Source organism: Colius striatus, chromosome 1 (genome assembly GCF_028858725.1).
Source record: "Colius striatus isolate bColStr4 chromosome 1, bColStr4.1.hap1, whole genome shotgun sequence".
Taxonomy (NCBI): Eukaryota; Metazoa; Chordata; class Aves; order Coliiformes; family Coliidae; genus Colius; species Colius striatus.
This window is the reverse complement of record NC_084759.1, coordinates 43,193,029-43,218,375: the sequence shown is the minus strand read 5'-3', so window position 1 is coordinate 43,218,375 and position 25,347 is coordinate 43,193,029. Positions and strand designations below refer to the sequence as shown.

The window sequence follows — 25,347 nt, the reverse complement described above, 5'->3', positions numbered from 1 at the left end:
CAATGTCAAAAAAGAAATTGAGTAATGGACTGAGGCAAAAATTACATTCCTGAGAGACAGATCCCATGTTTCAGTTCTTGAAATAGTGAGTTCTGCAGTCATATTGATTCCACAGCTCCAAATCCAGAGGTAGCAAATTTTGAATCAAGTAAGAGCTGGAGGAGATAGTTACTCTTCTACTTGCTTGTCCTGTGAGTCAGCAAGACATCCACTGCAGAAAATGTAGTTCTCCTATGGTCTTCCTGATATGATAATGCTTATTAGCGTTCTAAAAGTTTGTAGGGATCATTTGAAGCTTTAGGCTTCATTGTTACTGCTGAATTTTAGTAACTGTATGCTATTGTACTGTAGGACGTACCCACCTGGATGAATTCCTGTGTGACCTACTCTAGGTGGCCCTTCTCTGTCAGGGGGATTGGACTAGGTCATCTTTTGAGGTCCCTTCCAACCCTTGAGATTCCATGATTCTGTGATTATTCACAAACATGATTCAGCGTCTATGTACTTTGCTAGGACTGCACTATACAAGTATTGAACGTGTGTGTTGAAGTTCTCATTTTAAAAATTACTTGGGAGTTAAATGTTTGTAGTAAACTATTGTTATTTTGTTTAATGATCTTGTGCAAAGTTCTTAAAAACAATGACATATTGTATCATAAGCACAAATACTAAACCTGCACGTGTTATAGTAGGTGATTATGATTCAGTAAGGTGTGAAGCATTTCAGATAGTTCTGAATTTCAAAGCATACATTAGGCTAATGTCACTCTAAAGCATATAAAAACAACTCTACAGAATTAAATAATTGAATTGCTTTTATAGCCTACAAAGTTAAAACCAAATGGAAATTAAGAAATAAATGTAAAAAAAAAAAGCAAACAAACTCCTAAACTTGCCTTTAATTAGACTATTGTTTTCTTTCAGGTGACTTTCCCTGAATGTGTCAGGTGGATAACAATTGAGTTTGACACTCAGTGTGGCACTGCACAATCAGAGGACGTTCTTCGTTTACTAATTCCTATCAGAATTGCACAGAGTCTAGGATTTGGACCAAAGCATGCTTCTGTTCATGAAAACCTTAATTCATGGATAGAACTGAAAAAATTCTCTGGATCTTCAGGATGGCCTACCATGGTATTGGTATTGCCAGGTAATAACTAGATACTGCAATAATTTTGAGTAATGTGACTTATTAAAATAATGAAAGTTTGCTTTTTCTGCCAAAGTACCTTAGAAAAAAAAGTTGGGAAAATATCTTCATCTAACGTGGCAAGAACTCATTGTGAGCTACTGGTTGTATGTCAGTTGATAATGTTTATCTCAGGTTTCTTGTGAAGTTTTGATCTACATGTTATTTATGGTTTTACTTTACATGGTAAACATAAAGCCTGGGTTTTGTATCCTCATGTAGAACATACAAAAAGAGGAGAAATAATAGTTTGTTTTCTAAATATTATGTATCCTTTTACTTCCTATAAGGAAATGAAGCTCTTTTTTCTCTGGAGACTGCATCAGACTACGTAAAAGATGAAAAGGCTTGTTTTTATGGTTTCAAGTGTTATGCAGTTGGATATGAATTTAGTCCAGGATCTGATGAGGTAAGACAAAAGTGAAATGTCTACAGTTGCTACATCTATTAATTCTGTTTCGTAAGGCCATTTTTGTTCTGTGAAAATATTTGTATTTCCACTTATGACTAAATAATATCAGCACAACATTTTTAAATTGGTTCATGTAAGTTTTTGTTACAGGCATTATTTGTTTGGCCTTCTTTCACCTGAAAAATCTTGACATGGCTTTTTGTCCAGTGTATGTTTTTAATAACTGATGATCTGCAAATACAGAGCATGACTTCATCTAGTATGTCAGTTGGATAGTTTTCCTAAAATTCTGATATAGTCTTCCATCGGAAATCCGAAGGATTTGGGCTTTCAGATACACAGTGATTGGTATTTTATGGTCACTGACAAATATGGGATGACAAACTTTAATTATTTTTCCAATGTTCACTCTTACCAGAACTCTCAGATTCAAAGGAAATACTGTGCTCATTTAGGCTACCTGGGATTTTGCACAGTTGTCATTTCATCTTGCCTTTAAGGACACGATTTTTTTCGAACCAGGAATGTGTGTTTTTTGTTGCAAAGGGAAGATAGAATTTTTTCATGTCCCTCATCTGGTGCTTTATTTAAGCTTAAGGAGATTACTGAAAATATTTAATATGCTTTATAGTAATTTGAGAGAAGTAGCCCTTTCCTTATCTTGAGAGTCTTTAGGCTTGTTACTTCATGTAAACTTTACAATGCCTACATCTTGCTTACTTATAACCCTCAGAGAACACTTACCTGTCATAGAATCATAGAATTCACCTCTTCCTTTTTGGATTCTTACCAAGCGAAATCATGTCTTCAGGTTTACAAAATGTGAGATTCTTTGGAATTCATAGAATCACAGAATGGTAGGGTTGGAAGGGATCTTTAGAGATCATCTAATCCACCCCTCCTGCTGAAGCAGATCCACCTAGATTAGGTCACACAGGAACGTGTCCAGGCGGGTCTTGAAAACCTCCAGAGAACGAGGGTCTACACCCTCCCTGGGCAGCCTTTGCCAGTGAATTACATAATATTTCAGCTAAGGAAACATACTTTGATATTATTAGCCATGATGTTCTCATTCTCTTGCAGAAAATTAGATTTTGTAAATTCTATGAATGATTTAACAACTTTGTGTTTGAATAATGATATTTTTGCTTAAGCAGAGAGAGAGATGGAGATTTCTGGACATGATTCATTTTTAAAGTGCTTAAACGCAAAGCTACTGACATGTTTCTAACCTTCAGTGCTAAAATGTGCTAGCCAATATGTTAACTGTATAATCTAAAGAGAAACTGTAAGTAATTATTTTTCAAACATACCTTTTTATAGCCCAAACACTGTAATTTAAAGTTCTATAAATAGAAGACCAAGTTTTACAGTGTTTAAGCAACCTCACATCTCAGGACTAAATCCTCCATAAGTAACTTAATTGAACACGTGATGCAAGTTTTTCATTGGTGGTGGTGGTTAGTTTGGGGATTTGGTTCTTTTTTCCCCTGCTTGAGATGAATCTGTCAGGTATGCTGGACCATCCACAGGTTTCTTAAAAATTGGTGTTAATGTCAACACCTTTTTGTGAGCAAAGTTAAAGAGATTGTCTCTGCACACAGATGGGGCAAATTGAAGAGAAAATATCAACTATGTTTCTTTATTGTTTTAAACATTGCTACAGCCTCCCTAGCCATACTGCTCTCCCTCCATTCTTTGCACCCGGTCTCTTTTCTTCCATGTATTTGAAAACTATATGCATGGTCTGTTCCATTTTGTTTTCCTGCAAACAAGATTGAAAAATACTGATGGCGAGACTCTGTGCTTTCAGGGACAAGTCTGGTGGGAGTCTTCTTATTCCCTAAAACAGCACTGAAAACAGGAAGAAATAACTTTCCAGTGCAAATAGGAGGAAGAAGCTGTCAAGAGTGTCTCCCAGGACTTATAATAGAGAAAGGAACATTTTGAAATTGTTTTCCCATCCTTGCATCTCCAAATAGAGAAAGGGAAGAGGAAAAAATGTTAGGAACAGTACTACCTTTAAGCAAGATGGGGACTTGAGCTTGTCTGCTATGTGTATATGTATAGCTCAGAAGAGGCATTGCTTTGCCATCTGAATATGCATTGGTAGTTTTTTGTATTGGAAAGTTTTCTCTAACATTACAAATAAATACAACTAATGTCGTAAGATCTTCTTACTAGGTTACCAGAAGCATAGTAACCCAGTTATTAATACTCTAGTTGAAATTATCCTAAAAATTTTGGTACACTGGCATGTGTCACAACAAAACATGACAGTAGCTGTACAGCATGAAGTGCATCACTGGGAAACATTGAACTGGAACACACAATGTCTCTTAGGATAAAGCAGTGACAGGGAAATGTCTCATTGTCTTGATTTCTGATAAACTCTTTTTGTCTTAAAATTTGTTTCCATTTGAAGGGTATTATTCAGCTGGAGAAAGAATTGGCAAATTTAGGAGGATCGTGTGCAGCAGCTTTGATGAAGAAAGATCTAGCACTTCCTATTGGTAAGTCCTACTCAAAGACCTCTTATTTCATCATTTTTCTAAAGTAATACTACCTTTAAGTCTTAACATTGCTTTCATTAGAAGTAATCTTATGAAATTGAATCTTAACACTGATTTAATCAAAGCAAATAATAAAGTGGTGATGCTTTCTGCTTACACTGTTCCCTTGATTTGTGTATGGGGAGGTGGAAACCTGGTCATTTAAATCTGAACCAACTCACCCCATCCACAGGTAGTGTATCAGTGTACGAGCTATGTCCTACAGTTTCCTCACGGTACTTCGCAAATGTGCAGGTATCTTGTTTGTATTCTCTTTCTTTCACTGTTTTTTCTCCCTGCACCTCACACCTTTCTGAATGCTGCAGGTATTTTTCATTGAGTTACAAAATTGAAAATTACTTGTTTAAAATTGGAAGTGACCTTTGCATCTGTAGACCTTATAGCCTAGAATATTTCTGCTCTAGTTTTAGGGGATTTTACAACTGAAAAAAAATTACACACTTTTACAACAGATAGAATCATTACAGTTGGAAAAGACCTTTAAGGTCACCAAGTCCAACTACTAATCTATCATTGCCATCACTAAACTAAACCATATTGCTCTGCACCTCACCTATGAGTGCAGCAAAGGAAAATTAACAGTAACCCAAATGCCATTGAAAATGTAGGAAACTTGAGTTTATAAAAATTAAAGGATGTGGGGATTAAATTAGAACTTTTAATGATGCAGCAATATTCCATGTAATAGTGTTGTTCCTAATTAATATTAGTATATAGGAAAAGCAGTCTTAGAATCTATAATAGGATATCTTTTTGATCATTTTAATTTAGGAGCACAAATGAGAGATGAAATATTTTTCATGAGACTGGAAGAATGTATTAATGAGCTGGAGGGCACTGATCAGTTTGTAGTTACAAACACAAAACCTAATTTGATTTTTTTTTTTTTTTTACCTGTTAATTTATTTGTGTATCTGAATGTGCAAATTTCTTAGTTTTGTTGTAAATAGGCACCTCAATTGCACTGGTAGATCTGTATTTCTCTCAAAAAGTACAGGCAATTCTATAGTTAAAATCGTTTTCTCTTCTCTTATTCTCCAAACAGTCACTTTTTGGCACCTGTTTATCCTGCTGTTCTCCTAAGCAAAGAAAAAACCAGAAATTGTCATGTTTGTATCTGAGCTTCCCAGGTTTTCTAATTCTTTATACTTACCTCTAATGAGGTTTTGTTCTACTTTTGGATGTCTTAAAACAAGAAGTCAAAGTAGGTGGTACATGGATTGGCTTTATGTGTTTGCAGTTAGAATTTGAAATAAGCCATGCAGTTAAATTACTTCTGCAGCCACCTGTAAAAGTGACTGTATGTGATCTGCAAAAGAGAAGAAATAGAAGCATTGCCTGTAAAGGGTTTCCGCATTACTGATGTAATTAGAATTGATTCATCTGACCATTTATCTAAAACCAACTCAAGGACTTCAGCCACTTCTGTTAGTGTTGCTGATAATGTTAAAATGCTAATTACATATGTGTGTGTTGTTTCTCTACAAGACCACTTGACCCTGTGAATAAAAATTAATGAATCAGAGGCAGCAGTGGTAGTATTTGCAAATAGCAACCACTGTACAACTTTTTATGAGATTGTTTTTGGTCATCTGTAATTTTGCTTTAAGTGTTTTGCTCAGTGTCTCAGAAAACCTGTGGAAGAGAAAGAAGTAAAAACAAGTCTTTCTAGAACAACATTTAAATGCTGTAGTATCAGACTGGTTTTTTTCTTTCCCTGAATTCTAGATTCTGTATCTTCTACATTTCTGCTGCAAGTGAAATAGTGCCTTAAAAAATACTGTATTATTGCTATTACTTGTCTGCAGAGCAGCAGCATCTCATTTATGGAATTAAATGTCCTTTAAGCAAAACCTATATAATCATATAAGACTGTCTAATAATCCATACACACAGGAAAGCCCTTTTTATTAGATTTTCATACTTTATAAAGTCAACTTTTGTCTTGGTTTTGTGTGTGGATGTATACAGGCTAAAGAAAGTAACCTAAGAAAAAGATGCACTCCGCAGACTAATTAACAGGTTAACTTGCAATGCCTGAAATTTTGGCATTTACAAATTAGGCATCTCTATCTAAGCTAGTAGCTCTCATCTTTTAGAGTTAGTTAATCTTCAGAGGATGGTCCATGTCATCCTAAGGTGAAGGTGTAAAATAAATTAATCACTGAAAGGAGGAGCCTATGCCTCCTCTGTTTGCCATAAAGATATCTTGTAATACCCGACTCTGAGCTCATTATCTTGTGCTTCACTGCCCAAAACTAGATGAAGTAGATGCTGATACGGTTCCTAAATACCCTTTAGAACTCTTGAATCCAAATAAGTTTTCTTAAAACCTGGTCATTTTAATGAAAACAGTAAGAAACTTCACGAACTTTGTCAAGGAAAACAGAATGATTGAACTGACTTCAAATTAGAGTTACTAGTTGTCACTGGCATCCTTGCAGGACCCTTGCACCTTCAGCTTTATTTGCATGATTTATCTTGGTGTATTTTTGCTTTAAGGAGATTACCCTTCATAAAGAGGTACCTTGCTTTTTAGTAATTGTTGTAGTAGGTATATTCTGTATACAGGTAGCCAAATACTTGTGTAAGTATACCTGGGGGAAAAAAGTGTTTCGAAATAAAGCACTTTTTTAAAAAAATAAATAAATAACAAGCCTTTTTGTACTCTAAAGGAAGATGGACCAGACAGTGATTCCTTCCTGTATGAGGAAAACTTTAGCATTGAGAGTGCACCCAGATACTGTTTTGAGTCACCATGTTGAAAAAGTTACGCTGTCAGTTGTCCAAGACTTAGATTTCCAAGATACTTATTACCAAAAGACCTGGTTCGTAACAAAAGATTTAAACAGCATTGTGGAATTGGTTGGTGTGTTTAACATTGTTACTTAATTGTTTCAAATTTTTGTCATTCTGAGAGCAGAGGTTTTATATATTTTTATTTATTTGCATTTTTTAAATACCTTAGGACTTGATTCTTCTCATTTCTCTTTCTTATGGCTAGTAGAATTGCCTGACGTTTTTGAGAGAGAGTGGAAATACAGTAGCTGCATCTGTTTTATTTCTCTTAACGAAGACTGTGTTTGACAATTCTGGTCATCCTGGAATCAGACTTCTGAGTTGTATTTTTAAGAAGGAAATGTTGTATAAGAGTGTGTTTGAGTTTTACGTTTTAGGAGGAATCATAATTTACAAGAGTGTGCAGAGTTTATCAGGTTTTCAAATACTGATTGCTGGGGTAAACTCTTAAAAGGGATTAGACGGTGCATACTCCCAAGATCTTTTTCTGGAAGTATCTAGTCACATCCAAAGATTTGCCATACATAGTGTCTTTGGAGATAAGAAAAGTACCCAATTTTTGTTTTGTATAACATGTATTGTTTATTTGCTTGTGCACTAAACTACACAGTACTGCATGTTTACAATGTTATTTGAAAATATTAATGTTTTATTTTCTGGTTAAACAATATTACACTTCATCATGCCAACTTTGCTTTTGTAATATAAAAAGCTTCACGAAGCAGAGTTGAATTACACATTCTATAAGATGCAAATAAATGTCAATGTTATTGTTATGAAAAATATATATTTGTTTTACAGCAGGTAATGAATTTGAGGAAGATCTGGAGATACTTGAAGAAGCTGCCTTACAGGTATACTGTGGCTTTATAAACATTTCTACTTAAGCACAGAATTTCATTAAAACATTCTGACTGGTACAGAAGAAAATCGCTTGTAAGGTTTTTACAAGACAGGGGAATCCAGGTTATTACAGAGCAGTTGAACAAAGTCTTACAGAAGTTTTGTACTTACATTACAACTCTTTTATAATTGATCTACAAAAAAAAAAAAACAAAGTATCACATAAAAAGTTAGATGGCCAAATATGTTTCAAAATATCTAAATGTTTTGCTTAAGTTACAATATTTAGCAAATTTTAAATGTTACCAAAATTAGTCCTTCAATATCTTTGTAACTGCAGAAATAAAATAACTTTTCCAGTTGAGTGGTAAAATTTATCAAGTCTCAATATCATTACAATTCCCTGATGATAGTATTTCTGTTTTGTATATCAAGGTTTAGTACAGACAGCAGCTAAGCACCATGCTCAATTCTCTTTCCACCTCTCCACACATATGCACACGCTCTCCCCACAGTGGAATGAGGAGGAGAATCGCAGAATCATAGAATTACTTGTTTGAAAAAATCTGTTTAGATCATCAAAGTCCAACCACCTAACTGCCAAGCCCACAACTAAACCATGTCCCTCAGCATCTCATCTAGATGTCTTTTAAATATCTTCAGAGATGGTGACTCCACCACCTCCTTGGGCAGCCTGTGCCAGTGTCTAACAACCTCCTTGGTGGAAAAGTTCTTCCAAATATCCAGGAGAATCAGGAAGGAAGTAAACTTCATGGATTGAAATAAGAACAGTCTGCTAACTAAAATGAAATAAAATATTAAAGAAATTTTTAAAAATTACAATAATGAAAAGGAATAAAACATACACTCAAAAAAGCAGATAAAAAAAGAAGAAAAAACTGACCAAGTGATGCACAAAGCAGTTACTCACTACCTGCTGACCAATACCTGAGCAGTGATCTGCTCCTGGCCAAATCACCCCAGTTTACTGGGCATGATATCCTATGGTATGGCATAGCCCTTTGGTTAGTTGAGGTCAGCAGTCTTGGCCATGCTCACTCCAAGCTTCTTGTGCACTCGCAGCACATTCTCTGGCAGGACAAGGTGAGAAGCAGGAAAGGCCTTGACACTGTGCAAGCACTGCTCAGCAATAACCAAAACATCCCTGTGTTATCAACATTCTTTTCAGCCTTAAACACAGTCCTGTGGCAGCTACTTGGAAGAAAATTAGCTCTATCCTAGCCAAAAAATCGTGATTTTTCAGGGGTAGCTAATGCTGATCAGTAGCTCCCTATATAAAGCCCATAGCTGATGATGAACAGTAAAATAGCAGTTTTCACATTCTCTCTGAATTATCTTCAGGGCAACTATTTTGAAATACAGTAAGGTTGATACTTGCTGAAAAAATGTAACAGTGCAACGGTATGAATTGCATAGGCATTAGATGACAGATGACAGTATAGGAGGAAACAGTATAGGAAGAATTATATGTTCCTCAGGATAAATTTTTTTTGGCAATCTATTCTTGGGTCCATCATGTTCTAAGTCAAAAATGTGAGCTAAGAGTGTGCATGCAAGTAATACATTAATTTTATTTCTCGTCCTCTCTGTTCAATATTTTATGTATCTTCCCACTTTCCTTCACTTGTTGCAAATGATATATTTATTTTACCTTGAACCAAAAATGTCTGTCTTTATATGTCTCTGGTATTTTTAGAACATGGTCATTGGTCATATTTTCAGAATAACGTTCTTCATTCTCTTCACCACAATTCAGCAGTTTAGGATACTTGTAACGTGAAAATTAACTTATTCTTCCAGGAATTTTCCCTCATCTTAAGCTCATTTAATCTCTTTTGACAATAATTATTTTTCAATAGACTGAGCTGACTTCAAGAGTAAAGTTTATCTACTCTTCTCCTCCTTGAGTGATTTTCAGTGCCCAAAATATGTCTACCAATTGTGTCAATATTATGGGAAAGTGTCTACATGTAAGGTACTGAAAAGTCTTTTCTTGTCTCCGTTCTTTTACTCCAACCTCTACTTCCACAAAAAAAAACAGGTGTGCAAATCTCACTCTGGGATTCTTGGGAAAGGCTTGGCGCTGTCTCACTCACCAACAATTCTGGAAGCTTTGGAAGGAAGTCTTCCACTGCAGGTACAAAGCAATGAGCAGTCATTCCTGGAGGATTTCATCGCTTGTGTACCAGGATCAAGTGGCGGCCGACTTGCAAGGTGAGAGTTTCTGTACTTCATCAATAAACATGTTTCTTCATGGTTGTAATGTTTCAGTTTTGCAGGAAAGTAGAAAATGTTTAATTATCTACTACATTTTAAAATCTGTGCACTGCTGCTTGGCTGTACAACTAGCTATAGAGCTTTAATAGATGTATCAAATATTAAATAGAACTCTTTGTATTGTTGTTATGTATAGATTAGGTAAAAGCATTTATATATTCAGACCTTTGGCATACTTTCTCACCTGGAAGTCGTGTTTATACAGAATAATAATTTCTCTTTTGAGGAGGCTCTAAGAGATTTTCATGTTAAGTGGTTTTCTTTTGCTGTAGGTGGCTTCAGCCAGATTCATATGCTGATCCTCAAAAAACAGCATTGATTTTGAATAAGGATGACATTCGATGTGGTTGGCCAACTGTTATTACAGTTCAAACAAAAGACCAATATGGGGAAGTTGTTCATGTTCCTAATATGAAGGTAATTATTGTAGTCTTGGCTGTTCTTGCCCTTCATCCTGCTGACTTTTAGTATTTGTTGTAGGTATTCCACAGAATACCCTTGTGTAGTACAGAAAGTGGCATTTGTAAATCCAGTGTAGTCAGAGTTTCTTAGCTATAAATCCATAAAAATGATCAATTTTTGTATTATGCCGACACCATTTGATGCAATTTATTTCTTGTGTATAATGAGGTACATAGGCATGGTTGTGCAAATAATCATTTGCAGGTGATATTTGATGGTGAGGATATGTAAGGTGACAAAAATTTGGGTTTTTTAAAGTATAAGCCAGGAAATATTAGAATAAATTGTAGACTGAATAAATGTGATGGAAAAAAGAATCAGAAGCATATCGATGGACCATTCTGTAGTTGCTTTATTTTAGACTAGAACAATATTTCTCCCTTTTCTGGAAGTTCCTGTAGTCTTTGAAATTAGTAAAATAACTTAGGTCTGGGATGAGATTCTTGGGTTTGGCTTCAATGTCTTCAGTTAATTCACCAATTTTTAATTTTCTATTTATTTTTTTCCTGTTCTGGGAAAACTTAGCTAGTCATAGCAGACTACATGCTTCTTCCCAGGGAGTGCTCTGAGACTGGAAGAACTGACACTGGTCCTTACTAATCATTTGTCAGTGGGTGCTCTTTAGATTTTTCAGAGATACTGTGCTTAGGTTTTTAAATTAAGTGTAGAAACATGAATTTGTGACACAGGTGGATTTATAGTGAGTGCTCTAAGCATTTTGTCATAGAACCGTATCAGAACCGAAAACAAAAAAGCGTGTGTGTGTTCTCCCTAAATCATATTCTGTATTTCATGTCTTACTGCAGGTAGAAGTCAAAGCTATTCCTGTTTCTCAGAAAAAAACATCTTTGCAACAAGACCAAGTTAAAAAGGTCCCACGAATACCAGGAAGTCCTGCAACAGCTGCGTCTCCTAGTGGTGATATGACCTTTGGAGGACTTCCTTCACCAAAACTTGATTCTTCCTATGAGCCAATGATAGTAAAAGAAGCTCGATATATTGCTATTACAATGATGAAGGTAAAGTACTGCTATTTTAACAATATAGCTTTGAGATGCGGCATTCAACGTGCATAAAGGTGTGTGAAGGCGAAGGGCAAAATTGTATTTCAGTTTGGTCACAATCTAAAAATACACTAATTATGAATTATTTTGATTCAAACTGAGTGTATAAAAAGTGCCAATTGCTTGGATTCTAAAACAGTTATAAACTGGATTAGCACTTAAAAAGAAATTGTCTTTGATTTTGATTACTCTAATTAACAAACTAGTCTGAGTCACCCAGGAGAAATGAAAACAGCTATTGAAACGGTGGGGAGGAAGTCAAACTAATTTACCCACATAGAGTTAGAGTGCTGCACTGATTCTATATTAAAAACCAGAACTGATGAATACAGGGAAAAAAGTGGAGCTCAGCATAATAAAAAGATCATACAAATGATTTGTGTATCAGTGCATAAATACTAAATAACTCTTCTAATTAGCTGTTGTTGAATGAGTCAACCCAGAGACTTTGCCAGGTACAGTTTTCAAAGAGGTGAAAACTGACCAGTTAGTATTGATGTATTTTAGTACCTGTAGTAAATTTACATATATGTAACATACTGACCCATTTAAGAGATGTGATGTGTATAACTAGCAGTTGGACAGCTTAAGACACGATTAGTCAAGAGTTAGGGGAGGATAATACTTAGTATAATCATTATAGATTTATGAAAGGGGAAGATCAGCAAATGTCTGTCAGTAGTGCAGGTGGCTACTAAATAGTGTCTTAATGGATCAATTAAACACTATGAGATCAATATGGTGTACAATAAGTGCTTTAAAAACTTCTTAAGTCACATGTCTTAAAATATATTTACACCCACAGAGTGTGTGTGGCTTGTTTGTTTTTTTTATTTGAAATACCCCAAAAATCACTTATTGGCTTTATACTACTTGGTAATTTTACCAGAAACTTGAGGTGGAAAAAACCCCACATTATTAATTCAAAGTTGGAATGCAGATGAGATTTCTGATAACTGTTATCCACAGGTCGCTGCTGCTGCTTTTCCCGTAACTGATGTAAAATCTGTTCCAATGAATGATCTTGAAATGCATTAAATACTCTGGAGTAATAATGGTGGAGCAAGTGCAGGGTTTCCAGAGTTTGAGTTCTAGATTTGATGGACCCTTTGAGTGAGGAACATTTGATATTACCTGATGTGTAATCATATTTTAATTTAACCAGACTAAGATAAAATGAAAATGCAAGTATTCGTTTGAAGTTGTCTTAGATGATAACAGTACAAATCTTCATAAAGATAAATGTAAGAAAGTAAAAGATACACACTAAGGTAAAATACAGAAAAAATGTCTCCATGCTTCTTGAAACGTGCTTGACTTTTTATATTTAATACTTCTCTAGGAATCTTCCAAGGTTCTTTTCAGGTTAAGTCTTTTCTATCCAGAGCTTCAACATTTCATTTTATTCAGAAAAGTGATGATATTTTACTGCTTAAAATAAGGACTGTCTAACATTAAATACAAATGTATTACCTACTGTATTTGATTAGCTTGTTAACAACTTTACTGTTTCAAGAAAGTGTAAATAGGCTTTTCTACCTCCCTGCCTGCATGACTGAGAACACTCACATCAGTGTAGAATGTAGGTGTCTCCTGACCTTTGTCTTTTAGACCAGTGTGCATGTTGTATCAGTACATGATAGAAACATCCAGATATGATTAGAGAGTCTAGCTTCTCACTTGTGACAATAAATTCTGCCACCTTTAGGGGACTGATACACAAACCTATATCTTTGTATAGAGATCTAAAATGGTTGATCTACACATATGTTCAAATATTCTTATCCCAACTTTTCTCCCCGTTTTTTAACGTGGGAAGCTGATAACTTGGCAACCATTCCAGCCCAGAGAGATTCTTGCTGAGGTGCTTCATGCAATTCTATGACTACAGTTATTTACCCTGGGGCTTTTCATTTCACAAGAAAATATGAAACAGGCTTTTTTTTTTTTTTTGTGGCAGGAATCAATAGAAATATCACCTTAGAGGGAGCTTATTCTTTTTGAGTAAAAAAAGAGGGTCCACAATTACAGTGGTAAATTTACTTGTCTGGTTTGCAGTTTTTGACCTGCAACACGCCTGCTTGCTTGCTTGTCTTCACAAGTGAGTTCAGAAGAGATACAAAGACTGGACTGTGAACAAAGGTTTTTTTGCTAGCAATAGCTCTCTTTATCTCAATAATGACCATTTAAAAAGAAAGTGGAGATGCTTTTTTTGTGTATGTTTATATATGTCTGTGATTCCAGATTTATATATGTCTGTGTTTTGGAATTTTTCTTGTTCCCTAATTAATGCTTCTGGTGAGTGTAAAGTTAGATTAGTGTGCTCTTTGAGAAAATATTCTGCTTTCTTTTATTCATGACCATAGAATATTTATAACTGTTGAGTTTGTTTATTGAATTTAATCTGTTTATAGGCATATGAAAATTATTCTTTTGAAGAACTACGCTTTGCTTCACCAACACCAAAGAGGTAAACATTAAAAAATTACTGTTTAATTGCAACTTTAATTAACATGTCCTGGCATTTCTGCTTGCAGCCAGATTCACAAGCCTTTACTGTCAGATAATCTTGTCTAAGAGCAGAACCTAAAAAAATCACATATTATATTTTTTCTTAAATTTTAGAGATTTTGTTTAAAATACTTAATTCCTAGTTGTTCTAATGCCAATTCTTTATCTACTCTCTGAATGTGTTCTTTCATCATTTACTGTAATTAAATGTGGCCTAGAGAGGTATAGCTTCATAATGAATAATATAAGGTTAGTACACTGGATGGATGAAAATGGTATTTAGATGATCTCATAGGAAAAAAAATAGGATAGTTTGCAATCTCACTATTACAGATGACTTACAAGAAGACAGTAATTGTTTAGTTATGTAAATTGTTTTGTTTATGCCTAGACCCAGTGAAAACATGTTGATCAGAGTCAATAATGACGGTACATACTGTGCAAACTGGACTCCTGGAGCTGTTGGTCTCTATACCATTCATGTTACTATAGATGGCATTGAAATAGGTACTTAATTTTCACTATACCTAAACATATATTTATATCCATTCTGTATACTGATAAATATATGTGTTGGGGCTCATAAGATTTATTATTACAGTTCATACCAAAACTTAACACCCAAGGCTTGTATCTTTTTCCCCTCTCCTTTCTGAAAACTAAAAAACAACAGCTATTCTCTCATGGAAAAAGGGAGATATGTGGCAAATCATGTATTTATATAGTGGGTAGACTACAAGATCAATAGATTGTCTTATTCTCCACTCAATGTTGCAAGAAAAAAGTATTATTATAGCTGAGAGTGACAGACAGAGATGTATAGTTGGGAAGAAAACCCCAAACCAAACACTGACAAACCTAAGGAAAGGGGAAATAGTTCCTGACCATACAAGAGTAAATTATGTTATTTCTTCTATGGAAAATTGAGAAAGTATGTTCTTAAATGAAACTCTACTTTAGATCTCAATTGTTTGTACGTATTTTTAAAATGCTTTAGCTTTCTTCCTTGTTAAAAATCATTTAGTTGTCTTGCTGGTCCTAGGGACTGTACTATGAGTTACGATAATGTTAGTGGAAAGATTTCCCTACAAAAAAGTAGTTGTGTCTTGAATACTTACCTGTTAGTCTTACTGATGATATGGTGAAGATGATAGTAGAGATCTTGAAGTTCTTGTAGTTAGGCACAGATCTAGTAGGAAGGTTTAAGTGAGTTTACCAGCATTAGCAATTTCATAGAATCATGGAATGGTAGGGGTTGGAAGGGACCTTTAGAGATCATCTAGTCCAACCCCCCTAATTCCCAATTTCCTAATTTCCCAATTCCTATTTTCCCAATATTGTACAGCACCTTTTGCAAATACATAATGATATTCATAAATACAAATACACACAATTTGTATATGACTGGAAGTGTTGTTTATGTCAGACAGATATGAGAGGGGTTATGTTGCCTGCTCTGAGTTGTAGCACAGATAAGCTGTAGTTGCTGTTTGACTGATAGATCCCCATATTTTTTTTTTAACTTAATCTTTCTTTGTTTATAGATGCTGGACTAGAAGTGAAAGTAAAAGATCCTCCAAAGGGAATGATACCTCCTGGAACCCAACTTATTAAACCAAAAGCAGAGCCTCAGCCAAATAAGGTTTGGAGAACTGAAAAAAACCCCAAACCCCAGATAGTTACATTGAAGTGGGCTTTTATTGAGTTTCAGTACACATACTTTATCATGTTACAGTGTTGTAGAACTTTACACTATTTATGGATTTATTTAATGTACTGAATGTAAGGAAATGAAGGACAAATGACCATGGAGGACAAAACAAAAGACATGAATTCCATTTTCTTTCTGCTTGTCCAATAATAAAACTGTTAGAAGCTGTACAGAAACTGCCTTAATCTTGGCGTATCACACAAACATTGTGTGACTGTTACTAAAGCCACAGGAAATATTCTGCAGCATTACTAGATTTTTGTCTTTCATGCCATACTATGACATTAGTTGTAGAAAGGGCATGACAAATGTTTTGTGGTAAGAATCTTTTTTCAGTCAATATAAAATCTTAAATTAATTTTTTCGGTGATATCTTCCTTTCTTAGAATACCGTATTTTTGTTCTGAAAATGTAACCTTTCTGTAGTTTTTAACTTCCCCATTCCACCTTATCATTCCATCCTGAAGGACTAAAGTAGATATAAACAGTGGAGAAAAGCTGAAAGATGGTGTGACAGTGCTATAAGGAAAATGCCCAGATGAGGAAACCATCTTCCACTTCCTCTTAGATGCAAAGAAAGAGATATTAAATGAGAGACTGAATCTTTTTTTCATGGAATAAAATACTTTATTAAAAGTTGTGGAATTGACTACAGGGTTATCCTTCCTTGTCTAACTATAACTGCAAAGATGACTAAGTAATACATGGTGACCAAAAGGATCAGTTTGATGACTTCTTACTTAAACAGTCCATTCTGATTTAGTAGTTTTCCAACTTTACGAATAATCTAGAGACAGTAACTTTGTTGTACAGTTCTCTAGTGTATCAATGTATCCAGCATCTACTTCTGCCAACAAGATCCTTTTCTCTGCATCCACACCTTCAAATCCCTCTTCTCTTGGAAGGAAGACTTCCTAGTTATTTCAAGATCTTAATTAAAAATCCCAATTCATACTGGGTGACATTATCTCACAGAACTTAATGATACCTCCATCCAAGCTGATCGTCATGAGTTGTTTGCTGTCACCAAAATGAGACACACATCCTGGTGCAAGATGTAATAAATTACTGTATGGAAGTGCTGTCTTTCTTTTCAGTTATTACAATGGAAATTGAGATGACTGGGTCATGCACAATAGCTACGTTCTACCACGTAACAGGCTTCATGACAGTTAAAAACACTTGACAAAAGTTAGGCTTCTGGTGTTCTGAGGCATTAACTAGTGGTTGATCATCTCTCTGTGATGTTCTGCTTGCATGTCTTGTTTGTTTGTTCCAAGTTGTGTCCTCTTTGAAAGAGGATACGCCTTTCTGCCATGTTTATAGTGTCTATAAAGCCTGCTGCAAAAATACACTAGATCTTTCATGGTAAATCATTTTATCTTTCTTCTGTGTTATAATAATTCACATAACAAATAGAACAATTTTTTATGTATTTACAGCAGTATTATAAATAATCTGGAAAGGTAATTATTGCACTGTGCTCCATGCTTCTGAAGCCAAGAGTAGAGATTAGACATCCCTTAGTTGGATACAATCCAATATACTTGAGAAAGAGGGCTTTAGAACCTTCTTCCTCTTCTTTGTCAGCATGAAATTTTAGATAGTTATAACCAAAAGACACTAACAGAGCACTCTCAGTGGTGAACTGTTCTCAACTGGGAACACCAAAATATTTTCATTGAGGCAATGGAACAAAATTGGAGTCAAACCTTACTTGAATCACAAGTTGAAAATGGATACTGTATGATGACTTTGTATTGATTTCTTCATTCTCTGTTATTTGAAGTCAGAAGAAAATCTGGTTTCCCTTTCTGTCGGGGTTGGTAAAAGAGATTATCACAGTGCTGTATATTTGGCCTGGGGTTGGAGTGTATAACCCGTAAGAACTGCTATCTTTTCATTCTTTCTGAAACTTAGATTAACTGATTTGCAGGAAATTTTTTTTTCGTGTCCTATTGAGGGAAACATTATATTTCAAGTAATTCAGAATAGTTGCAACCAACTAAAAGAAAGCACTTCTAATTTAACTGAATTGGAAGGGGCAAGACTGGTACCAGAATGACTGGTTACTGACATACTTTGACTGTTTCTGTCATCCTAACATGACTGAACAAGTAGCTATCATCAATTGCAAGAAAAAACCCCCACCAAACCCAAAAGTTTTGGACAGGGAGTGATTTTTGTTTGTTTTTTGCATCCCTTCATAGAAAGTGACCCCTCTTGTTAAGGTTGCTTTGTCATATACAATACACCTTTCTGTGCTGCGAGCTGTACATCTTTTCAGGTTCACCAAATAAAAAGGCACAGCCACAAAGCTCTTAAACTGCTGTGGACTCTAAGGGAGATGTTCATTGGGAAGCCTCTCCACGTTCGTCACTTCCTTTAGATGGGATCCAGTGTGTGTATGTTCCATGGAAGAACTGACTGTGGGAGTTGTGACCAAAAATAGGCCCCTGGTGTTCTGAAGTGTTACAGAATCACAGAATCTTAAGAGTTGGAAGGGACCTCGAAAGATCATCTAGTCCAACCTCTCAGTGTTACCTAGAACACAGGACAGAGTTACTGAACTGGGGTGCCATAGAGAAATATTCAAAGTTAAGAAGTTCTATGTCAGAAAATAGACTCAGACAATTCAAGTTTTTATGATGGTCAGAAATAAGCATAAAAGAACATTTCCTCTGTTTTTTCTGATTTTATATGTCAGTGGATCTGATCCCTAAGCAGTCTATAGTTACCATTTACAGTTTGTTAGTAACTACTTAAATGCTGCAAAGGGGAAAAAAGATCTTGAGTATGAGTTATTCTTCTTATAAATTTTTCCCTCAAGTTTTTAATCTTACACAACTCATCATAAGGATTTTCTGAAGTAAGATTTCAAGGTAAAAATGCATAGACATCTAATTTGCAAGGCTTAGTTTGCAGACTTGTCTATGTTGAGAACGCTGTCAGAAGTGATTCAGCCTTATGTTTTTACAAAGCTCTTGGAAATCTTACTTTTGCCTGTTGAGAGAAATCTAAATCCTTGGAGTAACAATATTGTTAGTAAGAAAAACCTTGCATATTTTGGAGTAAGTCACATTTGAAAGACTTTACATACTTCTCGATTTTTGTGGCTTTGTTTTGTTTTTAAATTAGCCTTCAAATAAATACCATTTCTGAAAGAAATAGTTTTTCTGTAGGGGAAAAATACTTTATGATCTTGGCTGTTACCTTTCATTTTTACCTTTCATTACTTTTTCCTAAATTGAGTCTTTTCATATCATTCTGCACTATATGTTAAAGATTGAGTCCGTGCTTTAGTTGATACTTCTTTCATTTTTGTGCATGGAGTTTGAAATAAACCTTCCAAGACAAAGGTTTTACATGAGATGTATAGAACATATACACATCTTAAAAACAGGCCAAAAAGATGGCCCATGTTTGTTCTCTGCGGGACAGGTGCCTGATAAAGTGTGGTGAAAAAATGACAGTGAATAACAGCTGGTAGATTTTGGGGATTATAGTAAATCAAATTAGTAACAAAAATGCATATGATACAACCTTCCATAAAAAAAGGCATAAACTATTGAAATAGCTGGTGTGAAAAATAAAATAGGGAAAAAGTGTCATTCTTGTTCTAGTTTTAAATGATTATTTCAACTTTTTAGCTAAGGAAAATATCCAAATTATGGCCAAAAAGCTGACTAAACAGATTATTATGGTAACACAAATGAGAACTGATAATCCCAGATTGATCAGTTACAGGAAATACTAAACTTGAAAGGACAAAACCCTTGAAACTTGGAGGTATGAATAAAATGGAGGGATTAGGGCAGATAGAAGAATTGGATACTTGTACTGAAGAATTGAAAGCTTGTACTGAATATTGTGTGGTATAACAGAGATCTTTCCACGACTGAGTGAGTGCACTTTTAGGGGATTTTTTTAAACATTCTGATTTTATTGGTTATACTTAAAAAAGTGAGGTTATACACAGCAGCCATGGGAAACTAGCAACAAACTGTAACTCTTAAGACTGCCGTCTCATCGCTAGCATTTCAGAATCTGTTAAACCTATTTCTTTTTACTCTGAGAGCTCTGTTCCAATTTTTTCTTCCTTACTTTCTTCCTTTGCTTCTCTTAGGTTCGCAAATTTGTGGCCAAGGACAGTGCAGGGCTTCGTATCCGTAGCCACCCTTCCCTTCAGAGTGAGCAAATAGGCATAGTGAAAGTCAATGGATCCATCACTTTCATTGACGAGGTAATTAATAAGACATTTCTGTTGAAAATTGGGCTAAGATGTAAAGTTAATTCATGCAAATAATGTTTCTTTCGTGTTTAGATGTTGACATACCAAACTTAAGAATGTAAGAATATAAACTGCAAAAATCTAAATATTTACTAATTTAGCTTTTCAAGCTGTCATTTCCTTTTAATTTACTTACTTGAAAACCTGTGTAACAAACTTTTGAGACTCTGATATAGGAAACAAAATTCCTAGAGTTCATCCTATGGTAATATCTCTTAAGAATTTACTATATCAACTACACAAATTCAGTTGTAGGTGTTATTTTCATTACATCTTTCACTTATATTTCTGAAAGATCACTCGTGTCATAGACTACTACGCATGCATTTTCCTTTACAATGTAACTTCATATACAAGGAGTATTTTTGCAGTTTACTAGAGTTATATCAGCAGTGGAAAAATGGAAAGTGGGGAGCCTAAGAAGCTTGTGAAGGCTTGGCTTTCTTTCCTCCCCTCTCAAAGCAACTCTTATTATTGCATGATCTGATTTTAATTTATCTTTGCACCTTGCCTTCTGAAAAGATATGCCTCCCATTGCTTTGAAATTCTGAATTTGTCAGTACAGCTCTTCAGCTATTCTTTTGTTCTGTCGCCTTACTGAAGATCGTTACTTCCTTGCTACTGTTGTCTATTTGCCTGAAGTCTGTTATTCCTTACTCGCTACAGAACAGTTACAGGAGGGCATGGCTCGTTTTTGTTGCTTGTTTCCCATAGATCCACAATGATGATGGTGTTTGGCTGAGGCTGAATGATGAGACAATAAAGAAGTATGTTCCTAACATGAATGGTTACACTGAAGCCTGGTGCCTCTCTTTTAATCAACATCTTGGCAAGAGCCTTCTGGTACCTGTTGACGTAAGTAAAAGGTGCCTTTGAAAAATATCCAAAAGTACACTCTATCCTCATTACAAGACTTTCTTTAATTAAGGCTGCAAATGAGTCCTGAGGTGAACAATATTTTAAGTACCAAATATTGCCTTATATGTGTTTGCATTTTTGAGGGCTGTTGTGTAATGAGGGTGGAGTGTAGAAAGGTATGAGGCTTTTTAAGTTGAAGCCTGTTCTCCTAGAAGAGAAGCAGAAGTGCAAGGACCAATGTAACAGTGTACAAAAGTACAGTCATGTTAGATTGTGGCCTGCACCAGGTCTTTCTGAGTCAAGATGTCATTGTCTACGAAGTGATCCACAGATGCTATGATTTCAGAAGAGGCTTGCAGCCTCCAGTGAATCAGAGTCATTGAGGCCTTTTTTAACAACTTGAAAAGTTCATTAGACTCTGATGGGTTTTGTGTGTATTTTTGGTGAGTTTTACACCTGAATCCCTAAGTTACTAATTTACTGGTTAATCAAAGAATCCCAGAGAATCAAGACTGAGTAAAAAAAAATGAGTTTATAATAAAAGCATAATCTATCTGGATAACTTGAATGACGATCACTGTCACCACAATTAGAGGTTACACCTTTTTTGGAAACAAGATGTAGTTTAAGAAATATTATAGTAGTATGTTAGCCAAATGAATGTTTCTCAAAAAAATTATGAAAATGCAGAGTTTTCTGGCTTGTCTGGGTTTGTATGTTCTCCAGAGTAGGGAGATCTAACTGCACATACAGCTACTTAGGTTTGATTTGTCATCTTATATGAGTGAGCTCCTGCTGCATTTGAAGCTGTTTAACAAATATTTGGCCAAATTAAACACCTGCTGCCAGTAGTTTCATCCTATTCATGTTTACCAGTCATAGAACAACTGAGAGTTTCCCAGTTTGATTGAAACTGTGCTGTTTGTTAGTAGCCAAATCTGGCAATTCATAAATCCCATGTGGCTTCCTTCAGCCTATGTTCTGACAAACACTGTTACGTGATGTAACTAGATTTTGTTTCTTCACCTTCCTGTCTATAAATTACTTGTTGATGTAATTATCTCTGTAGATTTCTTTCAAGAAAATCCTTCACTGGAGAATTAGTTTAACATTGCATTTGGGAAGCAAATTATTTCTGTACTTGGACATCAGTCACTTTAGCACTGTGGTGAGAGGCATAGTTATGTAGTTTGTTGTAGCTAATACAAAAATATGGTAAAAAATTAAGCTTTGCTTAAATTCTTGCTTGTATTTTTGGCCTTAGAAATTGGTACTAATTAGAAAGTAGCTTTGTTACACTTCCATAAGGCAATATTTGTATGCAGGTTTCACTCTTATTACGAGTGAGTTCATCTTGACTAAGTAGTTACAATATTTGCTTAAGTCTGGATCAGTACTATATTACATTAGATTGTTTTATCTTGGTTTTTTGCATGCTGAAGGGAATATTTTTGAGCTCAGCAATTGTGTATGTGATAAGCAAGAAGTTACTAATTGGTGTATTTCAATGACTCTAGTATATTCTAGAGAAGAACATACACTGTGCTCCCTGAGAAAATCTTGAAAGGAAATGGCTACCATAAATAAATTACTGAATATTAAATCTTGGTAATGTAAACTTGAGAATTCAAATTTCATTTGAATAAGTAGATCAGATGCAATGAAATGTGAAAAATGTGATTTAATTATCATATTTCACTCTTTCTGTAAGGTTCAGATTTTTTTTCTTCTTAAACAGTGCTATGTGTTAGTTTTGATACCATTTAAATTACTTGGAGCTGGCAGATGAGCCTCATTTTCTTTTAAGCAACCATTTACATTATGTCTTTGATGATGCAAAAGTAAAAGTTGCCTGTCTTCTTTGCTTCTGATCAGTAAGCAGTGGCTAATGTAGCCAAAGTCTTACAAAAGCAACTATTATAATAATGTAGCTGTATATAAGAAGGGATTTATATTGAGGTAGTTTCAGATGGGAGATCTCTTTGCATTTCTCTCATTTTCAAATTTTTTAAAGGACTTAGCATGTCCTGAAACTATTTAATTTCATTCTGACCATATTTAAGCATTAAGATTTGTTAGTTTGATTCACAAGAATAAAAGGAAAAGGGGAAAAATGTTCTCTAACATTTTCTTTTCTAAAGCCCGCAAAAACAAAATTAAGGATTCAGTAGCTTACTTCTGGATGCTTTATTCTTTACTAGGTGCTATTTTGTTACCACACAACTTGATGAAATTCAATAAATTCTGTTGTAAGATTCTGATTTTTTTTTTGTAGCTCAGTTTAAAACTCTTTTGTGCTAAATCTTGATCACATAAAGAGATATTCTGGAACCTTATTCTAAAACTTAACTCTATTGGAAAAGAGTATTCTTGAACTTTTTTAATTTTATTTTTTGTAAGTTAGAACTTGAAAAAAAATAATGAACCTAATATACAGGTGGTAGTGTAAGGAGTAAATATGAACCTTATAAATAGTAGTTTCTTGAGAATGAAAACTTAGTTCTCAAAAAACACCAGCTCTGTTGATATAAACTGGTTTGCAATATGCTAACAGCCAGGAAGCTCTAAAGCTCCCAGAGTAAAAGAGAGGTTCTAGTTTGATCTCAGTGTTGCTAAGGCGGCATGGTTGAGCTTCACTGCTGTTAGGTTTTTTTGGGTGCTTTACACGTACAGCTTTATAACATACAAAAACAGATCTTTGAAATTGTGATGAAATATTTTAGGTATGGATAGTCCATGCTTCTCTACACTAGAAATCCATTGCAAAGTATGAGAGAGGCTGAAAAGCAATAGAATCACAGAATTGTTACAGTTGGAATAGACCTTTTGATCATCAAGTCCAGTCACTAAATTAACACTGCCAGGCCCATCACTAAACTAAACCCTATCCCTCAGCACCTCATCTATGCATCTTTTGAATATCTCCTGGGATGGTGTCTCCACCATCTCTTCCTGGGAAGCCCCTCCTACGAGTTAACAACTCTCTTGGTAATAAAGTTCTTCCTAATGTCCAATCTAAACCTCCCTGGCACAATTGAGCCCATTTCCTCGTGTCCTGTCATTCATTACTGGGGAGAAGAGACTGACCCTCCAGATTGATAAATCAGTTAAATTATATTGGATGCTTATGATTAAGCATCTTATTAGGCAAATACAAACTCTTTATAGTAGTCACAGTTTTATGTCAATTTGATAAGCCTTTACTCTGCCAGTCTGCCTATGTAACATGTTCCCTACTTTCCCTAATACCCCAAAACATGTCTCACTATAGTGCGTTGGTACCTCTTTTAATTTCAGACAGAGGTACTGGTAATGAAATGCTGGTGTTTGAGATTATTTCCCTCTTTTTTGTCAAAATTGTAAATTGTTTGTATTACTGAAACTTGATGTAAGCAGAAGTTTTGCAAACCATATAGAGCTATATGATTTGCTTCTATCATGACAGAACCATAGATTTACGTACTTTTAAATAAGTTGTTTTCTAAGGGAAGGCAGAGGAGGCATACCAAGAGTGTTTTGTGCTCATTGCTGCTTTATTTATTGCCTTATCTTTTAACTACTGTTAAATTTTAATGTGACTGCTGTCCAGGGATTTCGCTTGCTTCCCCTATCAAGATGGGAATAAGAAATAAGATATTGATACCTCTGTTCATGTAGACAAAATGGTTGCTTTGCCAAGGAGACTCTGTCATTAAAACCGATTATTAATACTACTGCATATCTAATAGTAATTCTTTCATTTGACAGGAACAGTGAAAATTTCTTTGAAATGGGTAGAAACCACTTTATGGAGAAAAGATGGTTTCTTATGTTTTCCAGTGATTAAAAAATGCTGTCCTAGCTGTTCTGTGCGAAGAAAAAAATATGTAGAACAGCAATGCTCATTTCTGTAGTCTGGACAATTGGTTGTAAGATTAGTGAAGTCTCTCTGGCATCTCTGATTTGTAAAAATTTCTAGCAAACTAGTAAAAGCATTGTCTATTGTACAAAGCTAATAAGATCTTAGCAGTCATTCTTACAGCACACTAAAATTTTTGGCTGTGGTAAAGAGTGCAATTTGGGTGTGCAAACTGGTGAAATAACTGTTGCAAAGGAATTGCTTTCAGCAGTGCTGAGCTTAGCCCTTCTGCAGCTTTTCAAATCTGAGTTGGGAACTGAAAGTCCATGTGCAGTGTCTTGGAATAGTTGAAATTATCTTACAGAACAGCAGACTGTTGCTATAAAACTGTGGTTTGTGGTGGGACCAACTACTGTTTCACTGTAACAGAAATAAGGGTTTTTTCTCTGCACGAAGCCTCAAGCTATGTAAGAAATGTCTGGCTCTTAATTTCAGTAA

At 35.0% G+C, this 25,347-nt stretch overlaps 1 protein-coding gene across 17 annotated transcripts in view; it reads left to right on the top strand.

Annotated features, from left to right (window-relative positions):
- Positions 1 to 25,347, top strand: part of MYCBP2 (MYC binding protein 2) — a 186,516-nt gene that overhangs the window by 104,841 nt on the left and 56,328 nt on the right. For 13 of the 17 annotated variants that reach the window (XM_061995798.1, XM_061995786.1, XM_061995778.1 and 10 more), the window contains 12 exons: positions 925 to 1,150; positions 1,480 to 1,598; positions 4,027 to 4,114; positions 7,775 to 7,827; positions 9,879 to 10,051; positions 10,387 to 10,531; positions 11,383 to 11,595; positions 14,055 to 14,110; positions 14,543 to 14,658; positions 15,696 to 15,793; positions 19,989 to 20,105; positions 20,868 to 21,008. In XM_061995798.1, coding sequence (XP_061851782.1) covers positions 925 to 1,150; positions 1,480 to 1,598; positions 4,027 to 4,114; positions 7,775 to 7,827; positions 9,879 to 10,051; positions 10,387 to 10,531; positions 11,383 to 11,595; positions 14,055 to 14,110; positions 14,543 to 14,658; positions 15,696 to 15,793; positions 19,989 to 20,105; positions 20,868 to 21,008 — 1,545 coding nt within the window. The remainder of the gene's footprint in view (positions 1 to 924; positions 1,151 to 1,479; positions 1,599 to 4,026; positions 4,115 to 7,774; positions 7,828 to 9,878; positions 10,052 to 10,386; positions 10,532 to 11,382; positions 11,596 to 14,054; positions 14,111 to 14,542; positions 14,659 to 15,695; positions 15,794 to 19,988; positions 20,106 to 20,867; positions 21,009 to 25,347) is intronic. The other 4 variants (XM_061995807.1, XM_061995793.1, XM_061995769.1 and 1 more) reach the window with 2 other exon arrangements.